The sequence below is a fragment of the Trematomus bernacchii genome, unplaced genomic scaffold (genome assembly GCF_902827165.1).
Source record: "Trematomus bernacchii unplaced genomic scaffold, fTreBer1.1, whole genome shotgun sequence".
Classification (NCBI taxonomy): domain Eukaryota; kingdom Metazoa; phylum Chordata; class Actinopteri; order Perciformes; family Nototheniidae; genus Trematomus; species Trematomus bernacchii.
This window is the reverse complement of record NW_022987739.1, coordinates 16,369,539-16,382,398: the sequence shown is the minus strand read 5'-3', so window position 1 is coordinate 16,382,398 and position 12,860 is coordinate 16,369,539. Positions and strand designations below refer to the sequence as shown.

The 12,860-nt window shown below is 39.4% G+C and overlaps 1 protein-coding gene across 1 annotated transcript in view; it reads left to right on the top strand.

Annotated features, from left to right (window-relative positions):
* The window catches only part of znhit6 (zinc finger HIT-type containing 6), a 31,750-nt gene that overhangs the window by 4,970 nt on the left and 13,920 nt on the right, over positions 1 to 12,860 (top strand). The window contains exons 5-7 of the mRNA XM_034147365.1: positions 1,404 to 1,507; positions 12,178 to 12,246; positions 12,487 to 12,567. Of these exons, the coding sequence (XP_034003256.1) occupies positions 1,404 to 1,507; positions 12,178 to 12,246; positions 12,487 to 12,567 (254 nt within the window). The remainder of the gene's footprint in view (positions 1 to 1,403; positions 1,508 to 12,177; positions 12,247 to 12,486; positions 12,568 to 12,860) is intronic.

The following is a 12,860-nucleotide window of genomic DNA, read 5'->3' as shown; positions in this document are numbered from 1 at the left end:
GAGGTGCATCGGATGAATCATACAATAAGGAGGCTTTAGTGCCAGGTGCACCAAGAGAACATGGAGTGTGATCAAAAACAAACTGAAAGCCAGCTTTATTACTGGTGTTTTTATGAAAGTCGTTGGCTTAATCTTCCCTATTGTGCAGGTATGTGGTAATTTCTTTCTCTGTACTGCAGTCTTCTAAGATCCACACTATATTTCTTTTTATGTTTCTGAGTAGGAATAAAAGTGAATGATTTTGAGGCAAATTATTTCTGAGCTGTCTTAAGTGCAGATCCTTCTCAGAATAAAACTGAACAACTTAAAAAGAAGAACTGAATGTTGCCTTTATAGCAAAATGATATTCATATACATGTCACCAGTCTATTGTTATATAAGATTAAATAAGTGGAACGTACATGGAAACAATAATATGAAATACCTAGCTTTGCCAATTTCTACAGCAGTATCTCAATATTTTTATTTTGATGCTTTTATTGCTTAACTTGTATAAATTGCAGCTTTAGTTATGGACATCTTACTGCGATTGCTCCAGACCACACACATTCATTTTATGTATCACTGAGTGTCCCCGCCAGCTCTCGCCTGAATCAGCTGTCACTCTGAAAGCATGGTAGTTGTTAGCCTGGATTGAAGCTTGTTCTTTTTATGGGATTTTCAGAGAAAGCGGCTGCCTCAGCGGCCACAGATCAATCAAAAATGAAGAGTCTCATTCTCAGTGAGAGACAACAGCTTGGCACGTGATAAGCCTTTGGAATTGAACATAGCAAGTGCAGTAATCTTTAGTAGCCTTGTATTGCAATAGCTTTTGATAAATCTCATCTCATCTTTGCTTTAATTGTTAATGAAACATGCCAGATGTATTGATGCAGAGCAGATTGGTATGTATACTTGGAGAAATCCCCTACAGTTTTTTCCTTTGATCTAAAATGTCCGCCTGTCTGAGGCAAAAAAGAAAATCAAAAAGCATCCTGTTTTAGGAAAGGTCTCCTTGCAGCTTTTCAATCTTCATGTGTAGAAATACTAAACTCTATAATGCTATATAATGCTGTGCATAATGTTAAGGGCTGCAACCAATCATTAATTTCATAATAGAGTTATCCTATCCTATCTAACTTTTTATAAACTATTTTATTGAGTCAATTATAGATTTCGTCTGTAAAATACATAATTTCCTAAAGCTCAAATCAACATTTTTTGTCATTAACCCAAAGGTATTCAGTTTATATCCATTGAAGACAAAGAACTTGAGTTGAAACCAGTAAATATGTGAAAAACCATTTGTTTATCAAAATGTTTGCCCTATTAGGTGAGTAAGTTAGTGAATAAACTGATTTCAGCTCTAATACTGTAGTGTAATCAAATGCTTTACTCTGCTATCCGTACTTTCTGTTTCACAGGCAAAGAAGCTGGCAGCCCACGGCAGAAAGGTGAACATCACACTGAGGTTCCTCCCCATCACCTTCACTAAGAGCAAAGAAAACTCCACGGTCTTCATCACAAAGTAAGTAGGAAGTAACTCAAATAGAGACACTGTATTTGAATGAGTATGTGATTTTTATACGGTTTATCCTCAGCTGTATTTTTAGCACAGGAGTACACTTATATTTGGAACTTATTTTAATTAAGAGGTGATTAGAGTCTCAGGATCATCACTTCCTTTAGGCTCCAAAATCCACTAGTGGATATGCCTCTTTTGCACAATTGAAGGTACCATGAATATTATTACTAACTTAAAAAAGACGACAACAATTATTCCACTCCTCAGAAATCCTTACCTTAATGAAATATGTAGATATGTATTATTATCCTAAACATACACACATGATCAAGTACCAAGTAAAAGACGGAACACTAACACAAGTACATACATCATTAGTAGTAATACTAAGCAGAAAGTGTTATGGTCATACTATAAGTTACACTGCCCTAATGGAAATCCAAACATTTCAAGCGTTTTGAATGATGCGCTCAGTCAAAGATAACACGTCCCAGTTTCCTGATGAAGTGAAGTGCTGCTTAGTCTGGGGCTTCTGATTAGTGTTGTTTCACTTTACCACAGGATGGCACTCTTGTTAAGCCCTCACAGCAGCTGTATCTGGAGCTGGCTCTCTTCAGGTCATTTTACAGCAGTATGGTGCGTGATGATGAAAGTCACTGGACAGCTACCTATGACTGTTGAACCTGAAATTGGTAATTTTCCTTAGGTAGTGTTGCACAACCACACCACTATCTGATAGTCTGAGAGGAGTTGAAGTATTCTACTTCCTCAAGGGAGATTCCTCCATGATGAGGATTGTTGCTTGCCAGCGTTTGCAGTCTTGATGTTTTTCACAACCCTTTACAGGAAGAGACTTGGCCTTTTTCAGCTGGTCACTTTTAGCCATTTTGTTGGTGTTTGCCAGATCTGTTCTGATTTTATTTTCAGCTCTCAAGCAGCACACACATTCAGTACCAATGCTACAGTATTACATGCTGCAGAGAAACCATCATCGAGGAGCTGCACTGCATCTCCTCCATTATCATATTGCCCTAGTGAGAGGAACAATCCCTAAACCTCTGTGTGACTAGGCAAATGGAAATAAGAAAGTATAGGCTATGTTTGTTTCTGATCTGTAATAATACATTATTAGAGAAGGTTGTTGGGGAAAAGGTCAGTGACCAGATGTTCCTCAGCTGTTAACCTCATCTTTTCATAATGACTTAAATATATGCAATTTCCGCAAATTATATTGAATGTGTTGTGTTGAATTAGTCGAGTTAAAAACATGTGAAGGATCTTCCAGTAAACACTGCCTCGGGAGAGTTTTGCTTTACTGAGAAATGAATCAAATATGATGAAAGAAGTCCCCAAAACATTTGAATGATTATACTTATTTTTAAATGACCCTTAACACTAGTGTTGGGGAATAATTTCCCCTGCATGTCATCTTTCGTCCTCTGATGCAGCTGACCAACCTTGATAAGCCGCTATCTCCCATAAGGAGGCGCTGCCCTAGCAGTTTGTTGTTGTTACCAGTTTATGACCGGGCAACTCTCGGTGAGAGATAGTTATTGTTGTGGGACACCTGGAACACATCCTTCTCGGGGTGTAGATGACTCAGAGCCATAAGCGACAACAAATGGGATTCAGTGTCCTCAGCTGTTTAGTCTATCTATTGAAGAATGTTGATTATTACACTCTGAACTAGTTAAAACCTCGAGCTACAGGAGGGTTCTTCAGAATTGATTGTGGCATCTCTACCCTGTGGTCAGATTGTGGCCCGTGACATGTCGTGTGAATTCTCCGGTCGAAGCTCCAAATAAACCGTCAGTGTTTGCCATCAAAGCTCCAGCTCTCCTCGTGAGTCCTGACTCCAATTGCTTCAGAAGTTTCCCCCACAACTATGGTTGGATGAGTTTGGGTTTTAACCGTTCTTGATTCTTTCGGGGTTCAAAACAGGATACATTGAACCGAATGCCCTAAAAAAACAAGAAATAATAATAATGCTCATGGAAGTCATATAATCAATCTACTTTTATTTAGTTTGCAGTATTAGATAATATGATTCAATAACCTGTGTATTCCTTTTTTTTTTTTTACTGTAGTGTAACTTTACATTAAGATACACAAGATGTCACATTCAGAAAAAACCCAGGGTGGTTTGTCAACCTTATTTATGAAATGGTGGTCAATATAAACAACATACGGTTTGAAATTGAACATTTATTGTGTTTTGGGACAAAATCATACGACTGGTTTGAGAGTGATGACTGGCATTAAAGGTGAATTGGAGAAACTCTGCATTCCATGGTGTGTATGTCATACTGCATACATGCTTGCTAGTTGTTTAGAAACTATTACCATCATTTCAAGTTTATATTTCTTGTTGATTCCTTTACATTCTCGGAGCAAGTTCAAATTTGGAACCATTTCTTGATGAACACTTTTTCTTAAAACATATGGCATTAAGGCTGGTGTGATTTAACTGTAACTCCATCTGTACTTTAATAATCTCGTTAGAAATGATTGGTGTGGTCAGATTTGCAGACTTGCAGTATTTTAGAGAGTGAGGCTTTTTACTTTCTTCAGACGCTGAAATAAAAGTAGTTATTTTGGCATGGGCACTTTTCTAATTTGCTCTGTTCTGCTGGTGGTCTTGTCGTGTTTGGCATATTTTCTCCCTCCTTTAGTAACCTCCTGCCACTCACATTTCTTGTTAGGAGGAGCCATGTTTCTCTAATCCCTATGTGGAAGAACAGAGGAGGGGATGAGGGGAGAAATGGTTATTGAACTGCATATTAAAGTGTTATGAGTCAAGGGACAGCCTTGGGTGCCAATCAGGATTGCCACTAAAAAGACTCCTTTGTCAGCCCCTCCAGCTGGTTTAATGCTGTCACTTTCCCTTTCACCACCCTCTCTCCCATCCTTATACCACTCAGCCATGTCTCTCTTCAGGTGGAGAGGTGAAAATGCAGGTCACATTGAAGAACAAGGTAACATTATTTCACGTTATAGTGGGTAGTATCCCCGCCCAATACCCAGATGGTGACTGAGAGTATTTGATAGATGATACCAGAATAAGAACGTTTCAGTTATTTGATAAAGGTTCAACAATGTAACATTTGTGTAGAGTGCCATCTTTACGCTTTCTCTGCTGCACTATCCACCCAGTAATCTTTGGCCAGCTGCACAGCCTTTTTCTTTGTTTAGTCTGCAAACACTTTCTAACTAACTGCAACAGTGTCCCATTCAGAGACCCTGAACACAAGGGATGGGATGAAAGGTATACAATAAATTGCAAGGAGAGAATGTGCTTCAGAATGTACCAAGTACATCATATGAAAAGCAGATGTGTGAGCGGTGTGACTGCAGCTGGTTAGCGACATATTCATGCTGCGAGCACACGCTGCCAGAGAAGGATCATTACTGGCAGACAGCTGACTAGAGAGCTATAATGCCTGGCGATGGTGTGGGTATAAGTGTGAACCTATGTGTGGTTGTGAGCATGTTCCTCTCTGATTCAATGTTCGCATGCTAAATTTTGGCCGTGCAACAACTTTTTTTCCACCTTTCACCGATGACTAATTTCAAATAGGAGGCAAAACAGTGGAGATTGATGAGAAATCACAGGCTGCCTCTCAGGCCAACCCCTTGGAGGGTAAGTATATAATAGCTGGCATTTGGCAGAACATTGGGAGTAGCTGCGAGCTGTGTTCGGGTGGAATTATGTTTTCTACAACCTCAACCTGGCATGGCACGGCATTTTCCTCAGAGACAGCTTGAGTGACCTGGCCAACACATTGCTAAGGCAGTTACTGTGAATAATAGCTGCACATATTTCTATAACAACCTGAGATAATTAGTAATACGAGTATCTGTGGTATTGTGCCATGTATGTGAGTCTACCATATATTGCGAATGGGCTTCAATCAGCCAAGCTCTGAGTAAGAGGAGACTTCATTTTGTTCAAGTGCTACTGGTATTTTCAGTTTCCAATTCTTACTATGTGCAGTACATAATATTGATGAAATGGTTGTTGCTTTTTTGCACAGGATAAAGGGCAGTATTTAGGATGAACGCAATAATGGTTCATTTAACATCCTAAACTCTGCAGTTTACCCCTTTTTATTAGGGATGCTCCGATCGCCAATTTTGAGGCCGATCGCCGGAATCAGTATCGGCCGATACCGATCGCCGATCCGATCGAGTGGGTGGGGGCTATGGGGATCTTCCATTTTTTTTAAAGGGATGTTTAAAACTCAGTTAATGGGGCTCATTCACTGGCGCTTCCACAAACAACAACCAACATAATTATTACATTCAAATGAAGTACATTATTCAAGTTTACATTAACTTTGGATAATAACATGGATAGTATTGAGTATGTAAGTCGCTTTGGATAAAAGCGTCTAATAAGTAACATGTAATAATAATAATAACACGGGAGAAATAACGGGAGCCTCTCTCCCTCTCCTGACAGCCTGTCAGTATCTCATGCAGCTCACTGATCCAGTAATGAGTGACCCGACAGTGAAGAATACATATATTTATATCTAGTTTAGCTTGTTCCAGAGGTAGATCAAATAGCTAAGTGTGTTAGGTCTAACTCTTAATGTGTGTTTTGCTCTGCTCACCGGTCCGTCACAGCGGGTGGAGCTGCAGGATTTCTGCTTCACACACGTTGCATAACGCTATTTTATTGTCATTTTCGGACACCTTAAAATACTGCCAGACTGGTGAAGCCATTTTGGCGAGCTTGTTTTGCCGCGCACAGAGAAAAGTGTCATGTATTTTACGTCATGTGGCCTTTATAGAGAGCACCGACCGATCGGCAGAGAGTGAATATCGGCCGATAACGATCGGCGGCCGATCGATTGGAGCATCCCTACTTTTTATACCACTTTATAATGTATAATGCGTTTCAAAACGGTTATAGATTCTATCAATTTGCATTAAATTATGTTACCTAGTTGATCTAGCTACTGGGTTTACACTTTGTGAGTTGCCGTGCCTTTTATATAGGGTTCTTTTAGCTTATCAAACAATGCAGTTTTTCTAAATTATTCCTAATGCATTTTTTTCACAAGCGTGCTGAACTCTCCCTATTGCTCCTGTTTTCTGTTAAGATGTCAAATAAATCATCTCTTTCTCCATTCCACTGAAACATCTTCGTATGACTCCTTGTCACCATCCCCTTGTTCTTACTGCAACTAATCAATCCACAAAAAACATTTCTTACTTCTGTATGCAGCCATTAGGTTTTTAATATCCTTTTGTGTTGCTGTTGGCATGGTATCACCACCATTACTTATTACTACACGTATTTACTGTTAACCATCAGTCCAATCTCTGTGGCGACAGGTTTTTCACTTTGCTTTCAAGTGGGGCCATTGGGAAATACTATACACACTTGTCTTCACTTTGATCATGGTTAGTTGACACATCAAATGTTGGTCCTTCATACATTGTGGAAAAAGCATGTTCCAGCCTGAAATCAGCCATTGTTGTAACTGCTTCATAATGTACGTTTTCCACTGCTTGGTTGATGGAGAGCTCTTACTCTAAAGCAACAGCAGGAAGTGTTCAGCAAAATATATGGTAGGTATGGTTTTAAAGCACATCACCATTCTTCAGTAGCATGGTTGGTAAAAAAAACAGGAATGTTTACATGTTTTTTAATGCGAGATTTCAATACTGAGTCAATGTAGCAGAGTGTTGCTACAAAAACTTCTGTGAGCTCAACATAATAGACCTCCATCTCCAAGGCAGTTTGGTCTTCTTTGCCTGCTGTGAAGGTGCCATGCAAATGCACAGCACATTGCAGTTACATTGGAAAATTGATGTAATTGTAGAACCTCGATTAGGCCAATTCATGCCATTTCAAAAATACTTTAATGTAGCTGTAATGTAGACACTCATCACAGGTTTGTAGAAACATGACTGGTATATCAAGTATTGCATGTTGTACGATGAATAAATGCACAAAAAGATTTATGTAGACAGAACTATATTCAACCCTATGGCGGAGGACGACTATTCATCACTATGATCGCTCACGTGCACCAACACTCTTACTTTCCAGAGATGAAGTTCAAATGAAACATTCAGCAGCAGCTTTAGTCAAATGTTTTTTCTGACTCCAGCAGACAGCCTTGTGGCTGCCATTGGCTTGATTAACCACTGCTGATGGAGAACAGAGTCTGGGTCCACTGCCATCAGAGGCAAACCTCACATCAGAATGGCAAGCAGCAATTTCATCAGTGTTGCAAACGCTGTCATCACAATTGGCCATATCTGTGGGCTACATGCTACTCACTGGCTCGAAATGAAATTCCAAACTGCAAATTAACCAGAAATGTGAGTGTGCTGCATGAATTATAGGGAATATAAACTTGCCAGTTGTCATGTTTGGTAGACTGAAGTTTAATGATTAGGTACCTACCGTATGTGTTATTCAAAATACATTTGATTTTTCTAAGCCCCACTTCGGCTCAAAGGGTTACTTAATTCTCCAATACATTGACAACTATTGGTCAGATTTCCATTAAATGTGGTTCAAATTGGGGTTGGATCAATTCTAATACCTGGGTTATACTTAGATGTTTGCATCTAGCATGCATTATTAGAAAAAATGTCCAATCCTTTAAAAAAAAGAGGACCCAAGTAATGATCGTCACATCCTCATGGTGCCGCCAGTGTGGCTGTAGACAGGTTTTGTTCTTTCAGTACACATGCACACTCGGACCCACCACCTATTTTTTGCCCCTCCTCTGGAGTGTGTTCTGTGCTTTTCAGGGAAAACAGACTGATGGCTTAACTCTGCGGCATTGGTCCAGCAACTCAGGCCCAAGCCAGGATGCAAAGGCAAAGTCTTACAATATGGCTGCCAGTAATCTTTGTCTCCTCTCTCTTTCGTTCATCAGCCTCTCTGCCACTCTACCCTTTGAGGTTGCACATGGTTTTGGAAACTGGATTTATTATGTTGTATCGCTGTACAAAGGCCCCAAAGTCCTGTCATCCCAGTACACTGGCACCCACTTGTCACCCAGATCCTGGGCAACAGGCTTCTCCCTCTGACGGGTAGATCCACAGGACACATGGTTTTATATACTGCACCATTTTTGTTGGAACTATCCAGTCCTTAATCCAGCCAGATGGATTTGCTCAAAATGCCAGACCACCGTCAGGCCGTCTGCTCTCAGGCAGCTCCAATCGCTTACTTAATCAACAGAGAGTGTGTTTTTCTTAATGAATTCATCCAGCCTCCTCTGAGTCTGCTTTATTTCTCAGTCTCCCTCACAGATGCAGGCTATTGCTCAGACTCCATTTAGGTTAGACAGAGAGGCAAATTACAACCCTAAGAGTTGGTCGTTAGCAATTATTTGTATAAGGTGTTGATTATGCACTTAAAACTAAAGTATCAACATTTGTACCCTATTGTTGTAGCCAGTCATGCAAAGATCATTCTAGGTATTTTAAAAGCTCTTCAGGGTAAAGTGGAGTAATTTATCCATTAGCAGAAATGAGTACTCCTCCAAAGATTGTTTTTAAAGGCATACATTATCACTTGCGCTTTTGCTTTCCAAGCTAACAACTTTAATTCTTGACCTGGATATTAGAATCAGTCCCCCTAGTTTTCCCTTTCCAAATTCAGTGACAGGCATAACGTGTTCCTTAAAGTGAGTCTCTCCAGACTATTACTTTAGCTTTTTTTATCGTGTAAATATTATGTAGCACATACTATTGTCCTCCAATTTAACAAAGTTGAAACGGCAACCGCTTGGGAAACCTCCTGAGATTCATGACCACTTCCATCCTCTTTAAGCAATTCTGGCTGCTCAAGATATTCTGTAACCTCACAGTGTTTGAGGACACTGAGGTTTCACAATAAGACAAAACAAAGAATATCGCCCAGTACGGTATGTCGTTGGCGTTGTGATTCTGTTGTGGGTACATTCGTATATGAAGGAATCAGATTTTATTGATTAAAAACAAACAGTAAATCAATTGCGCAGTATTTATAATGACCATGTTTACCTTTTTTCCACTCTATTCCATGTACAAATCCTATTTTATTTGGTTAGGCTTAGTTTTTGTGGTCCAACAAGCCGTTTGATGAATAATCCCTCTTGAAGGAGAAAATGCCTTTCAATGGGGGCCAGTTAAGGCAGCAGATAGCTTACTTGCATGGGATTCCGTTGAGGTTATAAACCTTTTAACATAATCTTTGTGTGGTTTAAGCGCTTAATCTTTTTATACAGGCATGTTTTCAGCCGGAATTGTACTTGTCATATTCACAGTTACACATGGGAACTGCATTGCACAACTTGTTTTATACTCTGGAGTATAAATGCCTCCCTCAAGGCCCGACAGCAATAAATGCTTAAGGACTAAGTTGTGAGTCCTAATATATTTTTCAACAGATTCTGGTATTTAAAGCAGGCGTCCTCTACAGTTGATGCTTCTGTCTTGACTTTTTTTATGCTGCTCTCTCCTCTTTTTTCCCCGACAATGAATGATGGCACTTATCCCAGGTATGCACTGTGGCCTTGCCTGAAATGATTGCATGCATCTTTGGGCAAGCCCCTTTTCCATTGAAAGACATAGTTTCCATTTGCTGTAATGACAGAATAATGGCATCACACCTGGTGCTCCACCCTCATTTGCTTGCACGTACAAACACATGCACACCTGTACACGTAGACACACACCGTTGCGCTGTAGGAGAAACTCGGCCGAAATTGGGAAAACATAAATTCCTCTGACTAAGGTGTTGGGTACGTCTACAGTTGCGTAGGGAACCCCCTCAAAGCCCCTTGTTGTCACTCAAATTGCCTGCTGCAGCCTTCCCTCACAGCCAAGTGGAAACTCATAACCACCTTTCATTGGGTGTCCTGCCAGTTCTGTACATACTTATTTTCTTTTGAACTCCTCCTACCCATCCTGTTTCAAAACATGCCTCCTGTTGTACAATGCTACCATCTGGATCCACAATAAAACCTCACCAGCACCAGAACCATGCCTGCTGTCAAAACACACGTGGGGTCGAGAAGAGTGGCACATTGCCAGTGATTATGGATTTCCTTAGAATATATACTTTATGTCTTCACATTTTCTTTTTATTCATTTGACCAGCAATATGCTGCTCGTCCATTGCACATAAAGTCTATATGTGTTCAGATGTGGACCCATTCTTTGACCGAGCTTATGAACATGGATTTTTAAATGAGGCTCTTATTGCTCTTGTTGCAAAAACAAACAAACACTAACATTACATGAATGTAGAATACATATTATACAGGTCAAAATGTGTGCCCTTTACGCTGAAATATCCACCTAATTGTTAAATAGAATGCCATTTCTAGTTATATATAACAGAAAACATCGAATCTATACAATTGAGAAACTGGAGGCAGATGATTGACTCATTGACTTGTGGGTGGGATAGGATTAAAGGCTTTTACATAGCAGGTGTGGATTTTCTTTCTCGAACAAGGTTTATTTTTATGAGGTTTCGCCCTAACAATAAAGGCTTCGAGCAGTCATGTTGTGAAGGACAGGTTGAATTGTGCCTCTTTTTGTAAGGATTATCAAACAACAACAAACTGTACGATTCATTTGAACCTTCTCAAGGCAGCGCAAACCCAAAAATACCCAACGTTACATGCTAACTGCTCATTTGTTTAAATAATATTTATTACCAAATAATAATAATAGTTTTTAGATGAGTCAAAATACAGAACTATTCATATTACAGATATCAAAAGAAACCTCAGATTTGAGCTCTGAATCTTTCTTGGTGAGCCCTAATAACAAGGTCTACCGTATGTGCCTTACAATTATGCTTTGGGTCGTGTGTTTCATGGTCATCCATCAAGGCCTCTGTCCTACAACTCTGATGGAGAATGGGTTCATGAATCAGCTCCACCCTTTATATGGCATATACATATGTCTTTACTCTGCATCATTGGTAAACTAGATTTATTGGTGCTACTTTTTTATGTTTTGTTGAGTTTATCCACATAGAAAGAATTTTTCTCTTTCATTTCAGATTAATTGTAATGTTCCGAAATGGTGGATAGACAATAAAAGAAAAAAAGAAAAGACAAAAAGTCAAAATGACTGGTAATTACTAGTACTAACATTATTGTTATATTATTAAATATTTAGTGCTGAATTACATCTTGTATTTCATATCTTCCAAACTGTTTGATATATTAAGTTGTGATGGTTATTCTGACATCCCTATGACATTAGTAGGTCAAAACAGAGCAGCTGTTTACGGGATAAATGTTTGGTTGCAGAGCACGCCCAGCAACCCAAAAACCCCAACCACGTTTAAGAGTTACTGCCCAGTCTATTACCCCAGAAAGAGTGATCATTATGTGATATCCAACAGCTGGTGTCCTAGTATTGAGTGTATATATCAAGGTCTCCATGGTGACTGGTTTATTCATTTACACGCACTCAGTCACACAGATGGACAAGATTTTGGAAGCAGCCATGCACATTGTCTTGGACAGATCACGGCTGAATCCTCTCTATCCTCTGAATTTAAACAAGGGCATTTGTGTTTGACTGTGAAGAGTGCTGGTGACCTCATCTGACTGTGAACAAAAAAGCATCAAGCACATTGTTTTTGATAAGCTGGAAATAAAAACTAAATATGACTTTGCCTTTGTGTTATTTAGAGAGAAAATGTTCCTGTGGCACCTGAAGCTCATCTTTCCACAGAGCAGCACCGAGTTCAGTCAGAAAAGGTGAGTTGCAAAACAATATTACATTTCCCAAAATGTATACCTCTTAAAAAGCAGATGATCAAAATTGCTTTAATAGTCAAAATGCAGGTGTGTTGCTGTATGTATTGTTTTAGAAGTTCAGTGGACCATGAAGGTGCACATTCTGCGATCCAGCAATAGTTACTAATCAGATTTATACGATTGTAAAAGCTAAACGGAGATGTTATCCTTAATCATTTGACTTGACTTTTTTTGTTTTAGGGTGTCCGACAGGCAAACCTTGGAGCAGATCTTGACGCCTTATATCCACCCTACAGAGTCGGACCCTGTCACACGTCAAAAGTGAGCATTTTTACATTAATACTTACGTTTCCTATATTTTTGATCTTTCCCACAAAGATACTTTTTTTTTACCACAATTCGGACACTTAATCCCAGGTTCCCAGTATCAACGGAATATCAATCGAATACCAGTTCTTATTTATTTTCCAAAATAAAAAATGTGTTGCCCTCTGTGTGGCACTGATTAAGAAGATATGTGTGAACCAACGTGTTGCTGTACTTCAGATAACTTCTTAACTAATAGTGGAGACATTTACTAACTTCTTAGGTTTTCGGAAAATGTCATTGTCATT